This window comes from Conger conger, chromosome 4 (genome assembly GCF_963514075.1).
Source record: "Conger conger chromosome 4, fConCon1.1, whole genome shotgun sequence".
NCBI lineage: Eukaryota > Metazoa > Chordata > Actinopteri > Anguilliformes > Congridae > Conger > Conger conger.
The window spans coordinates 51,221,897-51,245,732 of NC_083763.1; the positions used below are offsets into that span (position 1 = coordinate 51,221,897).

The 23,836-nt window shown below is 40.7% G+C and overlaps 1 protein-coding gene across 2 annotated transcripts; it reads left to right on the forward strand.

Moving 5' to 3' along the window:
• The first annotated feature begins 1,359 nt into the window (after nucleotides 1–1,359).
• On the forward strand, nucleotides 1,360–20,573 carry nktr (natural killer cell triggering receptor). Of its 2 annotated transcripts, XM_061238773.1 has the most exons (17): nucleotides 1,360–1,450; nucleotides 3,529–3,600; nucleotides 4,959–5,033; nucleotides 6,177–6,284; nucleotides 7,109–7,153; nucleotides 8,549–8,636; nucleotides 10,953–10,982; nucleotides 11,453–11,598; nucleotides 12,505–12,721; nucleotides 13,059–13,211; nucleotides 13,544–13,631; nucleotides 14,116–14,264; nucleotides 14,571–17,450; nucleotides 18,571–18,651; nucleotides 19,018–19,077; nucleotides 19,467–19,562; nucleotides 19,873–20,573. In XM_061238773.1, exons 2-17 carry the CDS (start codon nucleotides 3,543–3,545, stop codon nucleotides 19,949–19,951), a joined length of 4,353 nt encoding a protein of 1,450 aa, XP_061094757.1. In that variant the 5' UTR covers nucleotides 1,360–1,450; nucleotides 3,529–3,542; the 3' UTR covers nucleotides 19,952–20,573. The 2 variants fall into 2 exon arrangements, with proteins under 2 accessions (XP_061094757.1, XP_061094758.1); XM_061238774.1 differs by lacking the exons at nucleotides 1,360–1,450; nucleotides 3,529–3,600; nucleotides 4,959–5,033; nucleotides 6,177–6,284; nucleotides 7,109–7,153 and adding an exon at nucleotides 10,178–10,205 and having other exon boundaries at nucleotides 8,548–8,636.
• Nucleotides 20,574–23,836: the final 3,263 nt, after the last annotated feature.

The window sequence follows — 23,836 nt, forward strand, 5'->3', positions numbered from 1 at the left end:
TCCTATAAATGATCGACCTGTGGATCCACCTCTCCCCATCTGCTACGAACTGACGTTTGAAGGAGCAAGAGCATTCAATTAGTCTAATTCGGGTTTCTCGATTCTCCCAGATTTTTTCTTTCAACTTTTCCGACCTCTCCCTATGAGTGGAGCTAGGGGCAAGAAAAGGAGAAAAGAAAAGTAAAAAGAGGAGAAAAATAAGCGATTGGAATGAGCCCTATGAATTTTGCTATGAACGTTTCTCAAAGAGGCAGATTAAATATTTTGGACTATTTCAAATTATTAATTCCTTGGTATTGCAGGAGCCTCACCCAACTATGAAATACATAGACGAGATCACAGCGACCCGATGTAATATGTGTGTTCTATGCCGAATACTTAGAGCTGAATAACATTAAAATGTTGCCTACTCTTACTTCAGTGCTTGATTGCCTACAGTGTGGTATGCCAAATATTAAGTACTTTTCAATTAGCTTTAGTTTAACAGTGCATTTCAGGGTAATTATATACAGTAGCTACTTGTAAATACCCCAGGTAAACATCCACTCAGCAGGGTCTAACCATAACCAACTTGAGAATTGAAGAACGAAAGTGAAACGTGGCAGCTCCAAAGCTTACAATTAAAGTCTTCCCGTAGTCAAATAAAAAATACAAATAAGTAGAAAACAAAGACATTTGTCAGGTATAGGTAACACCAATGTTATTCTATCCATATTGACAGGACATTCTGTAGCTGAAAGTTACAGATGAAATGAAATGGAGAATACCTGAATTAAGTCTCACAGGACATTATCAAAGCAAAATATTTTTCACGTGATTTTCTCTCATGTAGTTAAGGAGTTTATTCAACCATTCTTAATAATATGTGGGGAAGAAAACTATATTGCTGAACGAGTAATTGGAAACAATGAAGGCAGCATTACGAATTAATGAATGAATTAAGCATTAAGGTTGGAATGAAAACCTGCATAAACCTTACTGGCAACGAGTTGAGACCACTGACCTACACCCAGTCGCTTTCAACCTGGGGTTGCCTGGGGTTACATACACCACGACGCAGATTTACTGGGTTGCTGAATAAATTCACCCTTCCAAAACTGGATATGGACTGATGTATCCGGGTTTTTACTCTAAGACCAATGAATGTTTTCCTAAAATGTAATGTTTTAGCTAACTCAGTAATAATATTGCTTTGTGATATACCCCCAGAGCCCCCTACGTCAAAACATATCGTAACATTTTAAATGTAAAAGAAAGCAGCCACTAAAATAACTAATAGCACCACACCACAATTCTCTCTCCAAAGTCCAGTCATTTGACGAGCTTTCGCTTTTAAGTTATACCTCCAAGTTCCCGACAGCCAACTGGCGGCAGAGAGCGACGTTCAGACTGCTAGCTAGCAAATATCAACATTGTCATTGGCATGCGAATGTAGCTACACAGATAAAAGGTATGTGGCTTATTGTATTATATTGATAAAACTTTGATATAGCTCGCTGCATTAGTGACCAAGTGGACTTCAGTTCGTCTATACACTGTGAAAACAGAAGGACAGTTATAACAAGCGAGCTAACGATTTCCGTTGTCTGCATGCAGATTGTATATGGGTGTAGCTAGCTTGCTAACCAGCTAGTCTAGATGCAAAACTTGCCCGTAGCTAGCTAGCTAGCTAGCTAGCCTAGCTGGAAAAAACCTCTTGAGAGTTCACCAAGATGTGGTGTTTCGTCTGATAACTATATCTACTGAACTATTCTAGCTAGATATGATATAACTTTAACGTCGTTTTCCACGATGGATGTGTAAAAATAGCTGGTTAGCCAGCCAGCAATCGTAAGCTTGATATAGGAATTTCATTTTGCCTTCACAGTTGATAAGACGTTGTGTGACAACACGGATAAGCCTGCTAACGTTTCTTTACAAATAAGATGGTAGTATATTTCGTCAATTCCTAGTTAACAAACGGTTAAAACCAAAATTAAAAATTTCGTCCTCCAAATTTCGAGAGTAGATGTATGAGTTAACGGGAGTTAACATTGGCACTGTAGAGGCACTAAAATGTGATCTAAATAGCTTGCTTGTTAATTTTGTAACGTACTATGTGTGACGTTAAGTAACTTAACATATTTGCTTCGTCGGACTTCTCTTATTTTAGGCTACTAATCGTCTAGCGGATCATTCGTAAATGTACTTGGCTAGCCCCAAAACTAGCTGAATTAAAAGATTGTAGATTGTAGCTAGCTAGCCAAGTTACAATTGTACTGTTTCCATGTTATTGCATTGCCGAAGCATAATCGCCCAGTTAGCTGGTGAAGATTCCTCTCATGGGAACTAGCTAAACTAACGTTATGCACAGATCATGGCTGCGATGCCAAGTTAGGTGATTACAGCGTTTCTAGAACAATAGTCTGTTTTTATGTTTGTGGAGTTATTTGGGAGAATTTATGTGTGTGGTAGTTAATAGATTTTCAAATGTTTGCTTTTTAAGTAACACAACTGCATGACCAAGGGCTCCACATCTTTACCCAGACCATTTTCCTCAGGCCTGGTCTGAGGCCTCTATATATAACTATACAGTATGTATAATTCAAATCTGATGTCAGGAAATATTTATCTCGCTTCATTTTGAAGATATTGGGTCTTAAATGTGATATTTTGTATATTGAGTCAATTTTCTGGGCGTCAAAATGTAAACTGTGTCCATTTTTTTGTGTCTTTGTAAGTCTTATGAGAGACCGATCCCCCATACAAATGCAGATGTATCAGGTGTTGAATACCCACTAAGATATTGCTAATGAACAATGCAATTAAGTTAATTGACGCATATTTTGACGCCGCCGAAAAGTAGCGTGTGTGCCGCCATCCTCAAATTTGGATGTTGATGAACGAAGATTCAATCAAGGTCACTATAACTAGCTTGCTACTTAACAATGCTGTTCGTTAGGCTGTATGTATTCGATGACTAATTGGTCACAAAAGACAAAGCTATGACTCCCAAGACATAATGTCTCGCTGAATATGCGGGTCAGCCTGATATTGTAGTAAATGGTGATTGATAATGCATCGAAAATTGATGAGGAGGCAGTTCTGTTGTTTGAAGCAAAAAAAGTTCAGAAAATTCGTAGGGCTTGTAATGTGTACGTTTAATGCATACTGCTCTTCCTTATTTCATTGTTTTTGTTACTTTTGCCGAGTGATTTTTTTTTTCCATTTATTTATTTTTTTTCCTCCAAAACTGTCCTGACTCTATAAATCCACACTTCCCCCACAGCATAATTCTAGTTCAGCAGCTGCCTCTGACATTTGACTTTAGAGCAGTAGCATGGCAATATTTAGGGGTGGGGTTGGGGCGGAGAAGGCGAGAGTCTTTGGTTTTGAATTGCTCTCACTCTTCACTGCCTACCGATACTAACAAGCAGGAGAAATGATTTGCCAAGTGACTAAGGGCTCGAAGTTGTGCACTGTGGAGCCTGAGGAAGAAGTTAGTGTAAATCACTAATTTTTATTTGTTTTTATTTTTTACATCTTCAGGTAACCCTTTAACAATGGGAGTTAAAGATCGCCCTCAGTGCTACTTTGATGTGGAGCTCAATAGGGAGCCAGGTAGGAAATGTTCCCAACCTTTTTAAATTTCCAGCTAGGTTGAATGCAGTGAAGCATTGATTGACTGACTTCTGTTGCTGTTTTTTTTTATTTTTTAAATATACAACATGTGTTTAATGCAACATGGGGATGCATGTGCCTGTTTTAGCTAGTGTGGTCTTGTATGCAATGTGTTTGTTGTATGCACTGCTTATGCATTGCTTTTCCTGAATGTAATGTATCAATGATGTCAATTGTTCAATTAACGTGAGGATTTTAAAGGGGATGAGTAGATATGCCATCGATAGAAGGTAGTGCCACAGTCACATCAGTTGAAGAGGGCTTTACAACCCTGCCTCGGTTCTCTTGCATAACACCACTTAGTAAAATGTCACTGTCCTAAAAGACTAGTGGAACGAGAATGTTCCAGTGCACTCTGGCGTGTTATCAAAGCAGGAGGCAGTAGAGGAATGCTAGTCAGCCTGCTGTTATAGTAGTGACTAGGGGCAGGGCAGGCAAGACCAGTCTGATATGCGTGACGTGCAAGCTCACGCAACGCAACTTGTTTTGTTGTGCTAGTAAGCATCAGACTTCTTGCATTGGAAGCTGAAAATTCGCATTGAAATTCATGCTAGTATTCCCTACGTGCTTTGGAAAGTTGGAACAAATGTAGCCATTCTCCACTGTAGTCCATTTTATTGAGCTGCAGGAGTGAATTTGCCTATACCTACCACCCCCTTCCAAAAGAGCTCATGCTGCAGCATAGCTGGGCGGAGTACATTTTGTGTTTGACAAGAACGGTCTTTATACCAGCTTGCAGAGGCTTCATTTGCCCTTCTGAATGTTCCTGTCCATCTGTCCCGTTATCCTGTGTCAATCAGATTAGTGCCTCATGTAGTGTTAGCTGTTGCGTCACAAAGGGAATTCTTACACTGTTAAATTGTCAGTGACGATGACGTATCAGGTAAAAAAATGGATTGGATCGCCAATCATAGCACTCTGCGATAGCACAGTGACGGTGCCGTCATATTTTTGGAAGCATGACAGCTGTTGATATGGAAATAAAACAAGGCTAGTGTTAAGCTAGTGTTGTTGAAAGGACAGATGGATCAGATGGCATGGGGAGTTTCATAAGCAGAAATTGCCAGTGAAGGGCATAATGTCAAAACCCAGAATAAAGAAGCGTTTGTCGAGCAGCGTTTTGGGAAGTGATTAGGCAGCTAAGTGTTTTAAATGGTTATTTTAAAGTAATGCTGTCAGTCCTTATATATTTATTCTCCCTTAAGAGATTGAACTAAACCCAATGTATCTAAATGACAGCTTAAATAATTTTCAAAGCGATTTGATGCAATTATCTTCTCTCCCCTTTTGGTTTTTAGTTGGACGCATTGTCTTTCAGCTCTTTTCAGATGTTTGTCCCAAGACGAGTAAAAATTTTCTTTGCTTGTGTACGGGTAAGTATATTAAGTACACTATGCTGTCTGTAGTTATTTCATGCAGGCCCTTTTTGACAGCGTTCTGTTACTTTTACTAGTACTGCCACCAAGCTTGTACTGCTTTCGGACCCTAATATTGACTAGTTGACTCAACAAAAACTTGCACTTAGTGTCATGAAGGTAGAATAAACATGGTCAAGTACCTCTAACTAGGAATGTTTTTCTGGGCATGTGCAAATGCATTCAAAACCCTTCAGTTGGACTCCCTTAAGGAAATCAACACAAACCACCATGTTGCTGTTTGTTGTATATTATTTCACAATGATAGTGGACATCTATTCCCTCCAATAATCACCCTAGTCTGCAAAATCCCCCCCCTTGCCTCAACCACCCCACCATCTTCTACATGCCTCTCCCAGACTGTGCTTCCGGGCTGATGTAAATCTGCAGGAGGGATCAATATGCCCCTCTCATCTTTCTCCATACCTGACAGAGGGAACGGCAAGCTGGCAAGGGCAGACACAAGAGACGGCTCCTTTCCAGACCCGAGCTGCTATTCTCAGCTTCCTAATGGCTTCTGCTTGTCACACCCCCGCCCCCCCTCCCCCACCCCACCATCCGCAGCCCCTGCTTTGGGGACCCTCCACCAGTTTCTATGAAACCATAAACCCACAAGTTGCCCAAGACTTAGAACTTGAAAAGCTGGCCATTAGCAACCCAAGCTGTCCAGCTGCACTGCCTTCTGTTCTGCCTTCAGCTAGAGAACAGCATGTCCCCTTCTGCAAGCATTGCGCCTAAATTTTATCCCAACATCTTCCGCTCTCGTCTCATAAATGTGCAAAATGAGTGCTTCCCTGCCTCTGCAGATAACTTGCAGCATGTCAGAAGTTCAGGGGCAGCTTTACCTAAAGGTGCCACTTGACTCGCTTATTAAAAAAGACTGCCTTCACCTCTAGGTTTCACTACAGGAAGTTCTAAGATGGCTGGAGATATCTCATTGTTATTTATGGTTCTGTATATATGTTGAGTGGAACACTGAGGTTTTTTAGTGATATAGCAGTTAAGCTAGTTATAGCAGTTAAGCAATGGTCTATTCTGTTTTGCTTAATTCAAGCCTTTGCACAATTACTGAGGTCTTACAATGATCCTCCTTGTTTGCAGGTGAGAGAGGAACTGGGAAAGTCACAGGGAAAAAATTGTGTTTCAAAGGCTCCACGTTCCACCGCGTAGTAAAGAGCTTCATGATCCAGGGAGGGGATTTCACTGAAGGTAAGCCAGTTTTGAAATATCTCCATTCTTTTGGCTAAATGACACCACTCGGACAACCCTTTCACGTGGCGTTAGAACACCAAAACGAATTAGTCTGTACAGTGGTGATATTCTGCATTTCAAACAGGAATATTAGATATGTACTTATTTATCTATATAGCCTTGTAGTCTCTTAACTCCCTCTCTAAGACTGTTTTTGGTGAGTGGAAACTTTCTGCAGATTGTTCCGAATGAAGAAGATTAATTAGAACTAATAGATCATGGAATATACAATAGGATTCAGAATTATTGACACCCTTGTGTCGCCCATATGCACAAAAATGCTGTAAACTACCTATCACCAAGTCCCTTCTTACGGCCAAAACTTCCTGGTACTTTGTGCCATTAATCTTAAATAGTCCATGGACTACTGCCAGCAAAACATCAATGACCCACCTCCATATTTGACAGTGGGTATGTGGTGCCTCTCCTTGTAAATATTCCTCTTTTGCTGCCAAACTCCAAATGCTTGATTTTGTTTGTGCTCAGTAAGAGTTCATTAGTATACCATTTTATGGTTCTTTTTGAGTCTTGGTGATTAATATTGAACATAAAATATGTTATCACCTGTTAAGCGGATATGGCATGCACAGAAGCAAATGTGGACGTAAGCATCTGGCACATTGTTTGCATTTGTCACATGACTCCGTGAGTGGTCTGTGGAATTAATCGGAGATTTGAGCTGAGCTTGCACCTTCAGCCACACACAGGGAATATCAATATGGCCAAGACTTTCTCACCTGTGGGGCAAGTGAGCTACACACTGACTAGTCTTTACTTTGTAGGTAATGGAAGAGGAGGAGAGTCAATATACGGTGGCTACTTTGAAGGTAAGCAGCCATATGAAATGACAGGGCAACATCAGATGAGTACAAAAAGTGTTTTAAATTCCCTTAATGTATATATAATGTTTACCTATGTGCTTTCGTCTTATCTACTTATGCATGACTGTTATTGCATGGAAGGTTGGTATGAGCATGGTTTTGTCTTTATTTTCTCTTCTCTTTTTTATCTTGATGATTACGATTTTTAGCTCCTTTTTTCTTTTTTCTGACTCAGCATGGAGGTTAGGCTTTTTATTTTATTTTTTAACTTGAAATCTCCAATCTTCCTGCCTAAAATTTTGAACATATTCTTTTATTTGTAGAGTGTGGTCTTTTGCAAAATGAGAAGGTAAGAGATGTACACAGTAACACAATGCAAACATTTTTTTCTCTTCCACCCTCCCCATCAAGAGAACGGGTTAAAACGTCTTCCATGGTCAATGTGTGGATGGATGTCTAAACTGATTGAAGACTTGAAGGCATTTCTTTGCTTCAGCCCATTCCTCATAGAATCATTAGTTTCAGTGATTTCTGTGAATTCACCTGGGTACATAGGCTCAGTTTTTCATGTACTTTTATCAGTTGATGAATACATTAAGTGTGATTAGCCAGTCAAAACTTAAGGCTTATGGTGGTTGCTTGAGCTGCAACAGTCTTCCTGTGCACCATCTGCCCCCATAAACAATTTACCTTTACTTTCATGTGGATACAAATGTATGTAATGCATGTCTGTTCATATTGCAACTTTTGACAAGTTTGCTGTTGCCACTCTCCCTTGTATGCTCTGTGACCGTGACAGTGACTTCTCTATATTTATACCGGATTTGAAGTTCAGGCTGTTTGTATGAATGATTCCTTCTGAAGGATGTTCATCTAAGAATTATTCACGCTAACAGTCAGAACCTGTTGTATCTTCAAACCTGTTGCAAATTTGGATTTAATTATATTTGTCTCCAATGTGGTTTAAATTGGATTTCCATACTAATGTATGGCAGCCCCCCCCCCCCCCCCCCCCCCCCCAGGACTTGTTGGTCAGTCACACAGAAACGTCTTTCACTGAAATGTCTCCCCTGAATCGACCCATTCAGTTGAGTGCAAATTGGCGGCTGTCCCACCATTCTAGATGTGACTTGTAAAAGTCATTTTTGACATGTGGCAGGTCTTATGACAGCACTACCCATCTACAGGAAATGGCAGTTGTAGCAGACATTGCTGTATGTGTGAGATTCGCTGGCACACTGTTTAATGGCGGTTGGAGAAATGGAGTCGGATGTCCGTTTCTTAGGGCTGGCGTTAAAGTGGAGGTGGCTTGCTGCCACCGCCGTGCGCTCTTGATCTTCTCACCACCGCTTCTGACTGGCGGCGGAAGGCATCTCACTGCCCTTCTCTCTTTTTGGACAGATGAGAATTTTACTCTCAAACACGACAAGGCGTTCCTGCTGTCAATGGCCAACCGAGGCAAAGACACAAACGGTTCCCAGTTCTTCATGTGAGTACTTTTCAATTTGTTGTCAAGCAATTGAATGTGGGGGAAGCACCATTCACTTAAAAGTTCATAAAGATAACAGTGTTTGAGTGAATCATTTTGTGTGGCTGATTGGTTACTATCAAATGCCATTTCTGACCTGATTATGTATTTGTTGGGGGTATCGCAGAAAATATGTGTAGAAGCAATTCATCAGCTGAGTAAATTGGGTTCGTTATCATTCTTAAGGCATATCAGTTTGTGTTGTACTATATGAACACAATTGCCTTCTACTTCATTGTAAAGAAGTGAGTGCGTTGTTAGATGCAATAGCAGGGCACTGTGCAATAATGCATAGGTTGCATATTGCATTTCAAACTTGCGTTTATTGCACCAACTGCCGCATGTAGGTCTACATGTAGATGAGTCGCTATATTGGTTATGCACATACTTATGAAATCATGAAGTTCAGTTGCTGGATGGTGCTTCCTTGATTTGTCGTTTTGTTCTTAGTTGAACTTCTGGGATTTCTGACAAACACTTACGATTTGACCAGTTGTCTGAAATCAGCTTCTGTGTGCGTCTTGTGCTTTTTGCAAATTAAGTAAATCATATTTTACTGCGAAACAGGACTCTAAAATTTCACTGTAGCTGTAACACAAGATGGGGATTTGCATCTACTTCTTCTTTAGGAGTTCTTCTTTAGGATCTGTTCACTGGGCACCCCAGAATGATTTGCATAACAAATAATGTGCACAAGTTTATGCATCCTAAAAACATCCCAACTCATTTCCACTGAGAAACTTTGTCATGCAATTTGATCCATAATTTGCATTGAGGAACTTTGAGGAAGTTCTGAATGAAGTTAGTGAATTTACGTCATGGTTGTAAATTAGTGTACCAGTTAATGTACCTTCCAAAATGTTGTATTTCCTTTTAACTCTTTCATTAGGAATGGCAGTTTGAATAATTTTGAAGCTCATTCAGAGCAGTATGGTAACCCAGTTAATATAGACTGAGGTACATGACGACTGGGATTTTCTTTATACTTTTGTACAGCATGTGGCCCATTATTAATTATAATAATGATAACAACAACAATGTTAATTGTTATTGTCATTCATCCTGTCTCAAAGCTATGCTCAGTGAAGGGGAGAATTTGCCTGAACCACCAGATAAAATATAAATATTGTTGAAACGTGAACTCAGTATTGCTAATGTTTGGAAAATTCCGTGAGGAAGATGCTTGGAATGCCAATTTCGATGGCGTTCCTTATATGGCCTGTGAAATTTATGAGTCCTCTGTTTCTGTGCATATTTTGATAAAATCCCATTTTTTCCAACTTGAGCAGATTTGGCTAAGTCCTCCATTTCTGTGCTGTTTATTTCTAATGCTCTGCATAAACCTCCTTGTATTTGTGAAATGCAGACAATTTCAACATGCTTACTGCTTTTTCCCTCTTGATGTATGCATATTAAACAAACATAAACAAAGACTTGGACTCCTTTTTTGCCAACAAATGTATTACAATTTTTCTCTTGCCGTTTTTGTGTAAAATTTACAGAAACTCTCTAGCATCCTGCTCTTCCAAGGTAATGTGTGACTCTTAAGGCTGTGCTTCTCTCTCCTGACTGTGTATTGATTTCTTAGTTGCCTCTCACCATCCTCCTCCCTTTGAAAGCAGAGTACCATTTCAGTTGGTGTGTATTTTTGAAAAAGACTTGAGGACTCAAACTGAGAACTGAGGAGTTTGAGCCTAAACACCACACCAGCTGTTCCTAAAAGCTTAAAACCCTACACAAAGTACCTGCTTAACGTAAATTGATTCTAAAATAATCTCAATAATTTTTTTTACACAACTGGTGAGCAGTGGAGAACTCAGCTTTGCTCTTTGGTAGACCTAGGTAGGTCATACGCAGGTGGCTTTTTTTTATTGAATGTAAATATCATTTAGATTTCATGATTTGTACTTCAGCATTTTATGGTGAGGGAACCTTAAATCCACATTGACATGTATTTCCATTTATTACCCACGAAGTAATTATTTCTCTTGAAGTCACACATTTGTAATTGACTTTAAGATATTTATATAAAAGCTTTCTTAAATTCACCATCAATTCATTCAGTGTGCTCCCAAAAAACATGAACCATGTGGAACATGAAGTCTTTGCTTTTCAAAATGTGTTGTGTAAATGCAAAATTATCAATTTGAAAGTTATATTTGTATTGGTATCTTTTGTATTTCACAAGTGCTTATTCTATCCATTTTCTTCTATTTCTCCATGACATCTCATCCTTTTGGCTGAAATGACCTGGATGCTTGAATATCCTGTCAACAGCACCACAAAGATGGCACCTCATCTTGATGGGTATGTTTTCCATTTCTGTCCATTTGAGCTGCCTCCATATTATTCAGTTCTTGTTCTGTGACCTAGTTGAAATTGCATGATATTTCATTTGACATTCAGACAACCAATGTGGTCTAGAGTAGGTAATACCTAGGTGTCACTGATCTGGAGTAGTGCTTCCGTGCTGTCATGAAATAATTGGCCAGATTATCTCAGTAGTCACTGGTCTCACATGAGGTAGTTGCATAAAAGAAAAGCTAATGTAACTATCCATTTTCTGATGGATGAATGCATTTATATTTTACCATTCGCTGGGGAATGTTCTTGTGCATTTACATTTTTCAATTGTGTATTCACCAAAGCACCATGCATACAGAGTGTGCAGTTTTGTGGCCTTGTGTGGGAGTCTATTTATAATGGCCGTGCCAGTAGACTGATGGTAATGGCTTCTGACTGTCCAGCCCCTCTGAAATCCTGCTTGTCTGCTGCAGAGTTCACGTGGTCTTTGGTCTGGTTATCTCCGGGTTTGAGGTGGTGAAACGCATCGAGAGTCTGAAGACCGACTCTGCGAGCAGGCCCTACGCTGATGTGCGGGTGATCGACTGCGGACAGTTGATAACAAAGTCAGCCAATGATGGTAAGCGGTTCCTCCACTAAGTGGAATACCCATGTTCCCCCCCTAAATTAATATGTGCAGTGAATTAGTTGTACTCACTGGAAAATTTGGAATATCTGTTGCAGTTCAAAAGTGGCTTGCATGCATACATACACTACATATGCACTCACGCACAGTTAGGAATCCATTTCATTGCCCTGGTTCTGTACTGATTATGAATTTATTAATCCTGTTTCTTTGTCACAATTGATAAATGTATTTTTCTGTGCATTGTTAATATAAGGGAGGGTACTGATATGGCAATATATTGCTGTCTCCGAGATGCTGCTACTATCTGAACATTTCATGTAGCTATATGTGTGTGTTATGCGCTGTCAATGACAAAATAGTCTTCATTGACACGGTTTATATATAGGACTGAAGGCATTCAACAGGCGTACATTAGAACATGTCTTTGCTGTCACACGTGAATTGTGAAATGACTGACCTACATATAACCAGACGTTGCTGAGACTGAGTCTTAACTGTGTGCACGGATCAAGTTGCTTTTTAGATTGGTCTGTTTAGATCCGTTTCATTTGAGTGTAATTGTAGGTTTTAGGTGGGTATGTTCTGCATAACAAATGGAAAGTTTGAGCCCAATAGATCATAGTCCACCATGATGTATCCTACCAGCTGCATATGTTTCCCCGATTGGATTATGTGCTTTTTGTCCTCATCACCTTACGCGTCTGATGTATGGTTATACTGTAGGTCAGCTGCACTTAATCTAGAAAAGGTATAATGGTCACAGTACCTGACAGGGTACATTGGGAAGAATTATTGGGAAATGCTGGCAGCCCAAAGAGTGCCTTTTACACAATAAACAGTCAGTCTTTAATGGTATGCTGAACAAGTTGAGTTGCCATTTTGCTCTTTCTCGTTTAGTGCTTGGGGCAAAGAGGAAGAGAACGTCATATTCGACGGACACCTCAATCAGCTCCTCTGACTCTTCGTCACACTCATCATCTTCAGAGTCAGACAGCGAATCGGAGGAAAGGTACAGGCGCCGCAGACGGAAGATGCTGGCCAAAATGAAACGCTCAAAGAAGAGAAGGAAAGAACTCAAAAAGAGGGAGGAGAGTAGAAGCCGAAGTCAAAGAAGGTGAGTTTCTTGAACCACCTGTCTCTTGTGCTTTCATTTTGTCGGTGAGTTTCATAAATACAATGACTGGGAATGGTTTGGCCTTGGGTCCTGAGATGCTTCTGGTATTTCTAGCCTCTGCAGATATTTTTTTTAAATGCTTGTTCAGCTGCTAATGTGGCTGGTAGATTGTTTTTTTTGCTGTTTAATAAAGCAGTTTGGTTATAATAGACCCTGTTACCCAATCCAAAAATAGTTTGTACCTGGTTGTCATGCCAATGAATTGTTGTATTTGATATTTAAAAAAAGACTGCATAAAAATGTTGTGGCAACAATGGGTCATACTTTATTCTTGCAGCTGTCCTGAGGAGGAGACTGGCGATGGGGAAATGGACAAGGAGCAGAGCAAGCGAGAGAAGCCTGTGGTTCGCCCGGAAGAGATTCCACCAGTGCCAGAGAATCGATTCCTGCTTAGGAGGGACATGCCCGTGCAGGAGGAGAATCCTGATACGTTAGTTGCGGTCTTTTAGTTTTATTTTATATTGTTTGTGAATGCTTTATTGCATTCCTGTACAGATGTTTAAGGATTGAACTAAAACTCCTCAAATCGATTAAAAATAACAAATAAAACAGGATTTTACAGTTAAACTAATAGCTCCATTATTTAGTCAGTCTACTCATAAATCCTAGTTTTAATATTAACATTCTAAATGTATTTAGAATGTTTGTTTTGCAGTGTCGACTTGGTCACTATGCTTTTGACAGTAATTTGCAATGAAATGTCCATCAACACTGCAGTAATGCTCCAAACTGCTGAATAAAAATAGCATTTGTGTTCCTTAGAATCCAGCAAGAGGCCTCATCAGTTCCAAATGACCTCAAGCCAGCAGTCACAAAATCTGGCCGGAAAATCAAAGGCCGTGGAACAATGGTATGTCAGTTCTCCTGGCTGAGTGTAGCTTTCTGAGATAATTGTCTGATTAAGGCAGTGTCATTGCATTTAATTTGGTCAATTTAAATTTTGATCAGGATCTTATGAAATGATTTACTTGCTGCAATGCTTACAATATGTGTGCCAGAGATTAATCTTATGTTGTTTAAAGAACCATAATATCTCACAGGACCACAAAAGCAAATATGAACCAAAATCCCTGCAACTGTTTTTATTTATCCTTTTTATTCTGTCTGCTTATTTTCCTTAGTGCAACTGCCATTCTTTCAAATTGTTAGGTTATATTTCTGCCCTACAAAAGCACACATTTGGTGTTTACTTCCTGGAATTTCAATTTAGGTCATGTAAATTGCAAGCCACATGGAGAAAGTTAAATAGCATGCAAGGCAGCACAAAAATCTTGAAAGGGGAAGGATGTCTTATAGTTGTCAGTGCACTACAGCCTTGTTGTTTACCACTGCAGAGATATCACACACCAACTCGGTCGAAATCCCGCTCCGTGTCTGAAGAAGACAGAGGAAGCAGTGAAACTCCACCTCACTGGAAAGAGGAGATGCAGAAAACTAAGACATACCAACTGCCTAGCATGGAGAAATGGAGTAAAGGAGACAAGTATGCAACATCTGGAAAAACAGTCTGTCTTGTATTGATTTAGTCTTTTTGTGAAGCTATCACCTGTCATTTGTATTGTATTAATGTACTTCACGGTGAACGTTACACTGAATAACGAAAAGAAAACCCCCATCTGAACCAATACATGGTTAGATTTGAGATTGCTATCTCTATAATTTTAGCATCAGAGATTTAGCTTCACAATATTTTCCTTAAACGTGCCCAATGCCCAGGTTGAATCCTATTTAATTTACCTACTGTCTGTACTGGTAGGTGACTGAGGGTGTAAAAATTTTGACTTGACAGATTGAATGACCATTCCTCAAGCAGATGGGACAACAGAAGCGTCTCTCCGTGGTCCAGGTCTTGGTCGCAGGAGTACTCCTCTGACCACAGCTCCAGTCCGCACCCCCGACACAAGAAGGAGAAGAAGAAGAAAGCCAAGCACAAAAAGAAAAAGTCCAAAAAACAGAAGCGACACAAGACATCTAAGGGAAAGCCCAAAGGGTCCCCCCTCTCTGAGGGTGAGATGTCAGCCTCATCTGGCAGGAGATCAAAGCTATCCAGTCACCCGGAGAAAAGGTCACGTTCCTCCTCCACCTCCAGACATTCCTCCAGGAAAGAGTGGTCAAGGTCTGAAAAGGAGCGCCATTCTTCCCCTTCCTCCAGAGACTCAAGGTCCTACACTAGGTCTAAAAGCCGGTCCTATTCCCTTAGTCGATCAAGGTCAAATGGAAGAACAAGATCTTCATCTAGGTCAAGAAGTATGTCATGTTCTCTTTCTCGTTCTCGTTCACAGTCACGGTCAAGGAGACGTAAGAGGAACATGTCGAGATCCCCAAGACAAACTAAGTTGAGTGAGAGCATCAAACCAAAGGCTGAAGCCCCTGTGCATGTTGTAGTTAAAGGGGAAAGCAAGCCAGTGCCTGCAGCAGCTGCAGAGAGTGCTCCAGTATTACCTTTGAGTGACAGTCCTCCACCTTCCAGGTGGAAGCCTGGACAGAAGCCCTGGAAACCCTCCTATGTCCGTATCCAGGAAATAAAAGCAAAGGCAGTGCCTGCTGCCCTCCCTCAGCTGAGCTGCATAGCCAGTAGTGCTTTGGAAAGTGAGCGAACATCATTGCAGCACAACCCGCGTGACAGTGCTGAGAGTGAGAGGAGCTACGACTCCAGGCGGTACAGCAAGAGTCGAAAATCAACAAGACAGTCGCACAGTAGGTCTTCCAGAAGTAGGTCCTACAGCAGGTCATACAGTCGCTCCCGGTCCAGGTCCAGGTCCAGGTCCAGGTCCAGGTCACGGTCCCCAGCCAAGTATGGCAGTCGGTCTTCATCCTATAGCCGGTCAGACTCCTACGATTCATACCGTGGACATGAGATCAAGAGGAAAACGAGCCATGAAAAGAAAGGGAAGAAACACTACAGCACACATAGGAGTCCTCACAGTCCAGTTATGGAGACCCGTTTAAAGACCAGTAATGTGCATCAGGTGAAGCGGAATTGCACCTCTCCGTCCTGTTCCGAATTTGCTTCAGACAGCGAAGATAGCCCAATTGATCGACACAGAGAAAATGATACTGACTCCAAGGGGCTAATAAGCAAAATTGATTCCTTGTCAGAAACTGGCAGCCTTCATACAACCTATGGAAAGACTGACAAACCAAAGAAGGCTACATCATTGGAAGACCCCAATAGTAAATCTGGATGGGAGAGTGACAGCGATAAGTCCAGAAAAAAGGCCAGTGTGAGTGACCAATCAATGGAAAACTATAAACCTGGAGTAAAATCTGATGAGGTGGAGAAAGGTGGAGAAAAAAAAATTAGTCGGTGGGACTCAGACAGTGATTTTGAGGGTGCGGCAAAAACTTCTCAAGCTGCAGATTCAAAACTCTCATCTGGTAAAGAGGAAGGCGAGGCCAGTTCTGAGTCTGAGAGCGAGGGCCATGTGTCTTTGCACAGCAAGACAAGCAAAGTCACTGGCGTTGCATCCTCAGCGAATTCTGACATTGACCTAAAGAAGGCTTCTGAGAGCCCTCCTGGTTTAGAGGAAAGTCCAGATAAAGGCAAGGTGTTTGAATCACATAAAACAAAGAAGAAGGCCAAGAGGAAGCACAAGCATAAGAAGAAGACCTCCTCAAAAGTGCGGTTGCATCGCTCAAAGTCCAAGACTAAATCCAAGAAGTCCAAGAAAAAACAACAGAAGCCTAAGGAGACCTTTCAGTGGAAGCCACCACTTGAAGAGGAGGAGGAAGAGGAAGCTCCTGTTCTAGAACAGTGCATTAATCTGAAACTTCCTGAGGTTGTGAAGGGAAGCCCTTTAAAAACTGTCAGAGGAATCACTCCTAAGCAATATGAAGTGAAAACAGGGAAAAATCAAAGGTCAGCCAAAGAAACTTGCACTTTGCCACAAGTACCTTGCCGGGTGGAAGAAACGACTGAAACGAGCAAGAAGGGGCAAAAAACCAAGGAACGTGCTAATTCAGTTCAGATGGAACTCCCTGAGATTACCCAAATTAAAACTGATTTGAGCAATTCCGAGTTACCAAAGATTCCAGACGATGATTCTATGGAGATATGCACCCCTGAGCATGACATTCCTGAAGTGATTAGTGAATTGTCAGGTCCTCACATGGTCTCTGAACCATCACAGAATTCAACTCCAAATGCTGCTCCCCTGAAGAATGCAACAAAGGATGGCAGTTCTGTTCTGTCACCCATTACTGAGGAATGTCATGCTGCTGTAGCTCCTACTTCAGCGCAAAATTGTGGGTCAGGGGAGGAAACTACCACCAGCAAAGCTGCAGCAATCATTGCAGACTCAAGATGGAAGCCTCTGAGGGGTATCTCTGGTCTGCAGGCAGTGAATCCCAATTTTGTTGTGGCAAAAAATGCAAATCCTCTAGAGCAGAGTGACTGTAAATCCCAGGGTCTCAGGATCGAGATTAAGACCAGAAGCCGAGTCCGGCCAGGGTCCCTGTTTGACGAGGTCCGCAAGACGGCCAGGCTCAACCAGAGGCCAAGAAACCAGGAAAGCTCCAGTGAGGACAGGTCCCCCTCAGCCTGTGATAAAGGCAAGTCTCACAGCCGATCAAGGAGCAAATCCCACTCCGTCTCCTCCCGGTCCAGGACCAGGTCCCAGTCCTCCAGCCGCTCCAGATCCCGATCCAGAAGCTCCAGTTACTCCTACAGGTGGGATTTCTACAGGGACTGTATCCCCATTGATCCGTTTTAAGACTGCAATGCCTGGATTTAATCATTTCTATTTAACTCTAGCCAAGAAATATGGGCAGCTAATTGAACCAAGACATAATTATATTTTTATTTATTTGAAAGCAATATCTGAAGGCATATCTTGAGGTGAACAAGTGTCAAAACATGGAAACGAATTTCTCAGCAAGCTCATGTAACATTTTGACAAGTGTTACATGAGTGGTTACAGTCTTAAGAATGGCACAACTGTAGTGTATTTGCCAGACATTCAGCCATTTAATGCATGTCAAATTAGTGAGTATATTTCTTGACTGGACAAGATGGCAATCTCTTGGGGAGTGGAAAAAAAATGTTATGCTTAACATCGGCGTACACACTCTTAACTGACCATATTACTTTCAAATCTCATTTAATATGAGGCTGGTTGTTGTGAGAAGATCCAATGCTCTGCTTCAGTTTGAAATCCTGCCGTAAGTGCTGGTTGCTGTGAATTTCAGTTTATAGACCTATGCAGAGCCATTGAAAAGGGCTTTACTGTGCCTGCGGTTCTGATTATCTATGGCCCTGTGTGCATATAACTCTGCCCTTTCCTACAGTTAGCTCATCTAAATGGAAGCACTATTTCAAAAAGCTGCCTGCAAGGGAGAGCTCCATGTCAGTTAGTTTAACTCTTTAATCGTCTCAAGTTTTGCATACGTGGTCAGAAACATTCAAAAAGATGCATTTTCACATCATTTTGGACCATTGTCATTACCGTACCTGTGCAAGAACTGTTGAAATGGCAGGAAAAACTTTGTATTCAATGCTCAAATTATGTCCAATAGATTTATTTTTGTTATTTCTTGCTGTTCTTCTGCTATGTACACAGATATAATCCTGGCCTGTACTCTACCGTTTGATTTCATATTTCATATATTCAATGTGTAAGACCCAATAATGTTAGCTGTTGCTGGCATAACTGTATTTTTTATCAGAGGGCCATTTTTTTAATGTTGTACAGGAATGTACCTCAAGAACAGAATGAGATTTTCTAACATGTTCAATCGGACAGCGAGTGATCTAGTCTTATGGTTTGTTTTGTGTGGTGTCTTGTCAGCAGAAGCTACAGCAGGAGTCACAGCCGCAGAAGATACAGCAGGGGGCGCTCTCGCACCCGCAGCAGCAGCTACCATAGTCACAGGTGAGCACAATGAAGAAATGCACAGGAAGGGATCCACATCACACAGAAAAGCTGTGGAATGATTGTGACTGCGGGTTGCAGTTATTTTCTGGTATTTGTTTTAGATGGCCTGATCTATTGTACTGGATATGCTATGTTGCAACACAGGTCAGGCTACCACTACCAAAAATTTGAAGCAAACAATGTTTTTACACAAGCAGTTTGACCTTGAGGATGAACATAACATGTTCACAAGCATGCAATTTCATTGTAATGTGAATGCAATTTAATACTGTATATTCTATCAGAAGTACTCTACTACTTATTACCGCACTGAAATGCATTCTGTAGACGGTATGTTTAGAATGATTTGTTTTGTGCCTTCAGCCGGACGTACAGTAGAAGTAAATCCAGAAGCCGATCGCATGCCCGCCGCAGAAGGTCCAGGTATGTATGTCAGCTATTTTCATAAGGCACAAACAGATTGTGATCAAGTTAGTCATTTTTCATAGGGAATTCCAAAAAACTGAACCAAATTGAACTGGAATATTACTCTGACTTGGCATAAAATATCATATTAATAATTTCTTGCATGAATAGCAGGCAGTAAAACTGACGGTCAAAGCTTTCTATATTAATTAGCTCTTTGGACTGATAAAAAATTAGGTCATGAATTGTAATTCTTGTTTAGAAAATTGTATTGAAAGACTGTGCTAAAGTGTTTATATTCTTGTGGCTTTTAAATTGTGTAGCCTTTCCCCACCACCCTCGAGCAACACAAGGATTCCCCGTTTTTAATGTCCAAATATGGGAACATTTGTGTGTTGGTCATGCAGGTCGTACTCGTATGACAGCTACACCAGCCGCAGCCGAAGCAGAAGCAGCAGGCGACGGAGAAGTGAGAGCTACAGGAGCTCTGACCGCAGGTCCAGGTACGAACGCAGTGTGCAACCGCTTAGCCCTGCATTTAGCCTTCCTGTAGCGCTGCTTCGGCATATTCTATCTTAGATCCTAATTCAAAGATCCGTCTAATCCCTTTTATTTATCTTCCGGCAGTGTGTCGGCAGTTATTTTAAGAATTCCGATTTGGGGTTATATTAGCAAATGCTTATGTGCTTTCAGAGACTTCACTTAATTGTGGGGCCGTTTCATGCACGAGGTTATCTGCACTTAGATGGAGTACCCTCTTTTTCTGTTGGGCTGTGTTATTTATTGGGTTTCCCCCGTTTTGCACTGCTGTAGGTCGTACCGCTCGTATAGTGCGAGCGACCGCAGTTACTCAAGACGGCGCAGTCACAGCAGGAGCAGCAGATACAGCTGAGAAGTGCCTGGGAGATGAGGGGACCTTCTGCTTCCCTGCTTCTGCGTGTGAGGCTGAGATGTAGCTTTTGTCACTTGTTGGATGAGCTCTTGTATTGCTACACTTCCAACACTTACAATATTTTCTAATCTGATCTGCCTTTGCTTTGAGAAGGCAAGACTATAAGTTTTGTAAATACTTTTATGTACTGTACATCTAGATTTGTGTATTTGCAGACAAATGCTTTTTATTTCCCATCTCCTTTAGTTTGGGTTTACTTTTTTACTGAAAATGTAAATTGCATTGAATGTACAGTAAAGGAAAGCATCAAATGGCATGTTGTAAATGACACCAAATGTTCTCAGTTAATTCCATGAAAAATGCTCCTGTATAACAGTCAGCTCATCCCAGTCACCACAGCCTGTTACCGGAGCGCATCACGAGAATCCCTGGTTGAGAACTAAATGCCTTAATCAGCTTCAACAAGCAGGGAAAGGGACTGAAATCATGGTAACTGATGGGGAATTAACTTTTGTAGTGTTAACAATACATATTCAATATTACATGATTTAATTCCTGCTTAGTTTTCTTACTGTGCTGATTTTTCTTTTATGAATGTAAAATAAATGCAATGCAAAAGCGATCTTCTGTCACTTCTTTCATGGTCTTGTTTGCAGGAGCTATGGTAAATGGTTGGCATTTATATAGCGCCTTTATCCAAAGCGCTGTACAATTGATGCTTCTCATTCACCCATTCATACACACACTCGCACACCAACGGCGATTGGCTGCCATGCAAGGCGCCGACCAGCTCATCAGGAGCATTTTGGGGTTAGGTGTCTTGCTCAGGGACACTTCGACACAGCCCGGGCGGGGGATCGAACCGGCAACCCTCCGACTGCCAGACAACTGCTCTTACTGCCTGAGCCATGTTGCCCCAGGAGCTGCTGTATAACACGTTGTTTTTTAACTTTAAACAAAATAAAAGCCCCCCATACTTTCTTTTTTATTCCCCTTACTATTCAAAGACAACTTTTTCAATTAATATAACTCATTTTAAATTACAAACGGCAGGTGCTGTAGGCATGTGCTTTTTGGTGTCTAATTCTTGGTGTCATTCATACTTCTGAAAACCAGCCCAGCTGGCATGTCCATCCTCAGTGGTCCCCGAAAGGAAAAACCTTCATGCCAACCTGAATCTTATTTTTCTGGGTCACTGTCACGTCAGGCCAATGACACTATTCAAACTGATGCTCTCAGCAGGAAGAACCCGAGAGTCAGTTTCACTTAATCACACACGGCAATGTTTGCCTTACCTTACCATTGCAGGTTTGCAACTGCGTTTCAGTTTTTTGTGTGCTTTTACCACGTTTCAAAACATTTGGCAAAAGACTTAATATGGCCTGAATTGGACCGTTTAAATCCTTCCTGTGAAAAGCATTGGTCCTTTTGCCAAGTTTTTTTTGTCTTGCCACAAGAATACATTGTAGGACAGTAACACTGTAGTTTCCATCCTGTTTAAAATAGTGTGCTCCTGTGCAGACTGCAGTTGAACTGCTTATTCCAGTGCATGTTTTTCTAGATGTATCTGAGCTCCCAATCTATACAAAAGGCTAATAAAGAGGTCTACCACATCCTGGAGAGCTGCAGGGTCCACAACAAATTCAGACCCAACTAACTGAGGTGAATTCACTGTAATCAACAGCTGTAATTGACTAATTAAGTGCAGGGTTGTAGACCAAAGCAGTATAGACCCAGATTCCTCTGAATGGTCAATCTGGTCATTCTGATTGGCCAGATTAAGTGAGTGACGGCTTGCACTCTTCATTCTTTATCATATTTAGGGCAGTCAACATGGGCCACATTTATTTAGACAGTTCAGAAGGAATATTGAAATGTTGGAACATTTCAAGATGTATATAATCAAGTTCATAAGCGTGTTTTGAAATTGACTAAACTGATTGTATCGGGTCAAAACATTTTTTAAATTTTGTTAACTTTAATTGACTAATATTTCATGTAATGTAGCACAACAACATCCCTTTTCAGTTGTAGTGTATTGTTTAAATTGGCACAGACAGTTTTCACTGCATGGTTTTATTTTTGGTTTTAAAATATGACAGATTCACTACATGAAGCCCATCACTTGAACAAATTTCTTCAGCTCCACCTGCCATCCTCATGAATTATTGAACCACTTCAAGCAATCAATCTTTTTTCTTTTAACACTTTTGTACAGAAGTTGCAATGCAGTTCACACACAAAAGGATAATAAAGAAGGGTCATTAACACAATATCAGTACAACAATAGCGATATTAATTATACATGACAATAGTGACAGTACATGATGATGATGCAAAATATAAAATACTGTTATATGTTCACTATGCTGCAGGATTGTTTCTTGTCCCTTGTCAAACTATACATGTACTCATACCTTTATATTACATTTAATTACTTTATCTTAATAATAATAATTGATTATTATTGATAATAAACTCTGTATATCCCCTGTGTAAAATATTCATGTCACTATGGTTTAAAATGAATAGTTCATGTCATGAAATAAGTTACGTATAAGTATAATGAACCATTACACTACCATGATGAATTTGTTCTTGGTGTGGAACTTTGTTCAAACAAATTAAAGACATGTTATTAATAATACCACTGATTTCTGCCGTAATAATAGACTACAAACTGAACTGAAATATATATTTTCTTGGTTTAATTAGAATGAGTAATATTAATTTTCTAGATTAGAATGAATGCAATTGGAACAAAGAGAATAATGAATGATTCTGTCTAATTCCTTTTCCACGTTTCCTTTTTACAAGAACAAGCACAGAAAAAGCTCAATTTAATTATTGATAAAGTTCTGAACTAATACTGAGTTTTTTGCTTAGTCTTTGATGCCTTATGCTACCAAGTGAAGTTCCAGTCATTTCTTCTTGTGGATGTATACTCCAGGAATTGATTCATTTAGTTGGACGGGCACTGTATAGTTATTCCATCCATCCATCCATCCATTATCTGAACCCGCTTATCCTGAACAGGGTCGCAGGGGGGCTGGAGCCTATCCCAGCATACATTGAGTGAAAGGCAGGAAAACACCCTGTACAGGTCGCCAGGGCACACACACCATTCACTCACACACTCATACCCACGGGCCCGGAGGAAACACACACGAACACGGGGAGAACAAGCAAACTCCACACAGAGAGGCCCTGGCCGACGGGGATTCGAACCCAGGACCCCCTTGCTGTGAGGCGGCAGTGCTACCCACTGCACCAATAGTTATTCCAATATTCTTTTAAAAAACATGACTTCTCTGGCTGAATGACTCAAAACAATGCTTTCATTTATTGGGGTTTCCTCATATCATTATGATGGCATGTAAAATCCTCTGTGTTTTTGAGCTAATGGGAATGTCTGAAGGGTCGGGGTAAGGACAGAGGAGGCAGTCTTTGGGCCCTATTTTCCCGTCATCGCCTGTTGTGTTGCGAGCTGGCGATCTGCTGATTTAGCATTTTCAAGATGATCCCATTCCCTCCGGTAATTTCGGGACTCACTGTGCACTGCAGTGAGAAGAGAGCCACTGCTCAGGGTGTGTCAGTCAAGAGCCAGCAGCTTAAAAAACGTAATGAACATGTAGGCAATGTTGTTTTATTGAAATTCTTACAGAAGAAAATATATAATTGTTTAATTTGTTTTATTTATTAGGAAAATTAGCCCCTTGAGCTCTTGTTTTCGAGGGGCTCCTGCAATAAACAAAGTTACAGTTAAATAGGCAATCATTATTTCAGGTGATAAATTATCAAAAGAAAAAATTAGAAAAGAATATAGAACTATGAATCAATTTATTTATTTATCGTCACAAATTCACTTCTTCTGCTATTTATAGC